Source organism: Takifugu rubripes, chromosome 5, assembly GCF_901000725.2.
Source record: "Takifugu rubripes chromosome 5, fTakRub1.2, whole genome shotgun sequence".
Classification (NCBI taxonomy): Eukaryota; Metazoa; Chordata; class Actinopteri; order Tetraodontiformes; family Tetraodontidae; genus Takifugu; species Takifugu rubripes.
The window spans coordinates 3819735-3821856 of record NC_042289.1 but is presented as its reverse complement, the minus strand read 5'-3'; the positions used below and the strand labels follow the sequence as shown (position 1 = coordinate 3821856).

Genomic DNA, 2122 nt, shown 5'->3' with positions numbered 1-2122 from the left:
TCATCTGCCAGCACTCACTGCAAACTGTAATCCAAACATGGCATTCAGCATTGTTGATTTTCCACTGCTCTGGATGCCTAAAACGGACAAAACAAAAACTCTCTTGTCACCCAGTTTTTGGATGACTTCTTCTAAAAGTCTTGGGATCCATGTTATAGGCACATGACCTGCATCACCATCCATCAGCTCGATTGGGTGACCTGATATCATCAGCTCTGCAGCCAGTTCAGGGTACTGGGACCAGTCTGTTTGTCCTGTCAGTGGTTGTTTCTGCAGAGATGCATGGGCTTCATAGATCTGACCCATTTCTCTATAGATGTGCTCCAAGCCGAACGTTGCTTTATGTAGTTTCTCTGATATTTGTTCAAGCTCCTGTTGCTTTGCTCTGAGCTGATCGGACTGCTCCGTTTTCTCTTTCAACATCAACACCTCTGACCATGTGCCATCATAGTTTTGGAGAATTGAAGAGACATTCTCTGTGGTGAGGTCGTCTATTAAGAGCTGGGTCCATTTCAGGAAATACTCTTTCTCACTGGGCGTCAGAGATGAGATGCCTTCAACAAATACATTTACAAGTTCACCACAAAAATTCCTACATTGAATTTCTCTAATTTCTTTCAGTTTCTGCTGCTTTTGGCTTTTATCCATCTCAGCTTGGTCTTTGAGGCGATACTGTTTCTTGTTTGTGTCACACCACTTCTGCCACATTTCACCTTGACAAGTGAGGAATTTCTCTTTAATCGCAGAAACATCATGTCCCTTGATTAAATCCATCACCTTCTCTGCAGCAGCTTTTTCCCTTTTGGCAGGCTTCGTCTTCTTCATCCAGCCTGATTCCAGAGACCGTAGCCATGGACTCAAGCTGAAAGGAATCATGGGGTCCAGCTAGAATATTTTGAATGATTCTTTTCAACTCTTCAGAAACATTTGACTGGCCTCTGTCTTTCAGACCAATTGAATACTTCCCCTTGGTGAACTGAACAGTATTGGATTTCTCTTCAACAATAAGTAAAATTAGAGGCTTTGTAGACTTCATGAGGTCTTCAATAAGGTTTATGTCATTTTCACTCCGAGCAGAGATGAGAACAACAGTGACTGAGGATTTTTCACTCAGTATGCTGCGCTGCTTTTCCAGAAGCCGAGCATCACCGTGAAGGTTACAGAAAGCAGTGCAGTCAGTGAACGCATCGTTGGATTTACCAGCAGGGCAGTACCAGGCAATCTCTGCTACTCCTTCCATCAAATGGCGAGTTTTGGTGCTTCCCTGGCAGTCTCTGTGGTAGAAGGTGTTATGACGGCTGCTGATCAAATTGTTTATCAGCTGAGACTTGGAGAGCGACAGTGAACCCAGGCGGAAAAATGACACCACGGGTGTCTTGGCGTTGCAGATTGGCACAGTCTTCAATGTGACAGTGTTTGAATTATCTTGGTTTCCTGTTGCTTTCCTTGTTTTCTTTATTTGTCTGAAAGTCCACAATGGACATTGGATATCCATCGTGACTGGGTCAGGAACAAGCAAAGGTAGGGCGTACTGACACTGGGATAATTTAGTTATTAGATTCTGCTTTAAAAAGCTGTCTGAGCAGTGAAAAAGTGCCATTTGTATGTCCATGGGATGCACACTTTGCTGTTTTGATTCACTACTGTCTGGAACACAAAAAAATGCAGCAAAAACATCTTTTTCTGCCTCAACAGTGCTGGACTGTGGAACAAGATCTGACTGTCCTGGATCTGGATCATCTTGTGTGATAGGAATATATCTGGCTGTGTAGTCTAACAACATCAACCTCTGTGAAAACATAAGAACAACATCCTTCTCACATGTGCCAGGCTCCTGTTCCAGAGGTGGACGTATTTTAAGGAAGTCAGCAGGAGTCAGCTTCTGTCTGTACTTGTCTTGAAGGCAAAGTCTTCCCAGGAGACTGGAGAATTCAGCTTCTTGTGTCTTCATAGTAGACTCATCAGACGACTTGGGCAGCTGCTACAAATAAGCAGAGAATTGTGCATGTTGTGAAGCCCGAGGTAGCACAATACTGCAGAATGTGAATGAACTGTTCCTGTGTCTGAATTTAGAGGGTTTTTTTTTACCTTTCTCCTGGTTTCATCCATAGCTGAATGTAAA

General features: G+C 43.4%; 1 protein-coding gene across 1 annotated transcript; it reads right to left on the bottom strand.

Moving 5' to 3' along the window:
- Nucleotides 1-2122, bottom strand: LOC115249947 (interferon-induced very large GTPase 1-like). Its single transcript, XM_029836641.1, has 3 exons — nt 2089-2122; nt 937-1981; nt 1-77 (listed from the first exon to the last, which is right to left on the bottom strand). Exons 1-3 carry the CDS (start codon nt 2107-2109, stop codon nt 1-3), a joined length of 1143 nt encoding a protein of 380 aa, XP_029692501.1. The 5' UTR covers nt 2110-2122.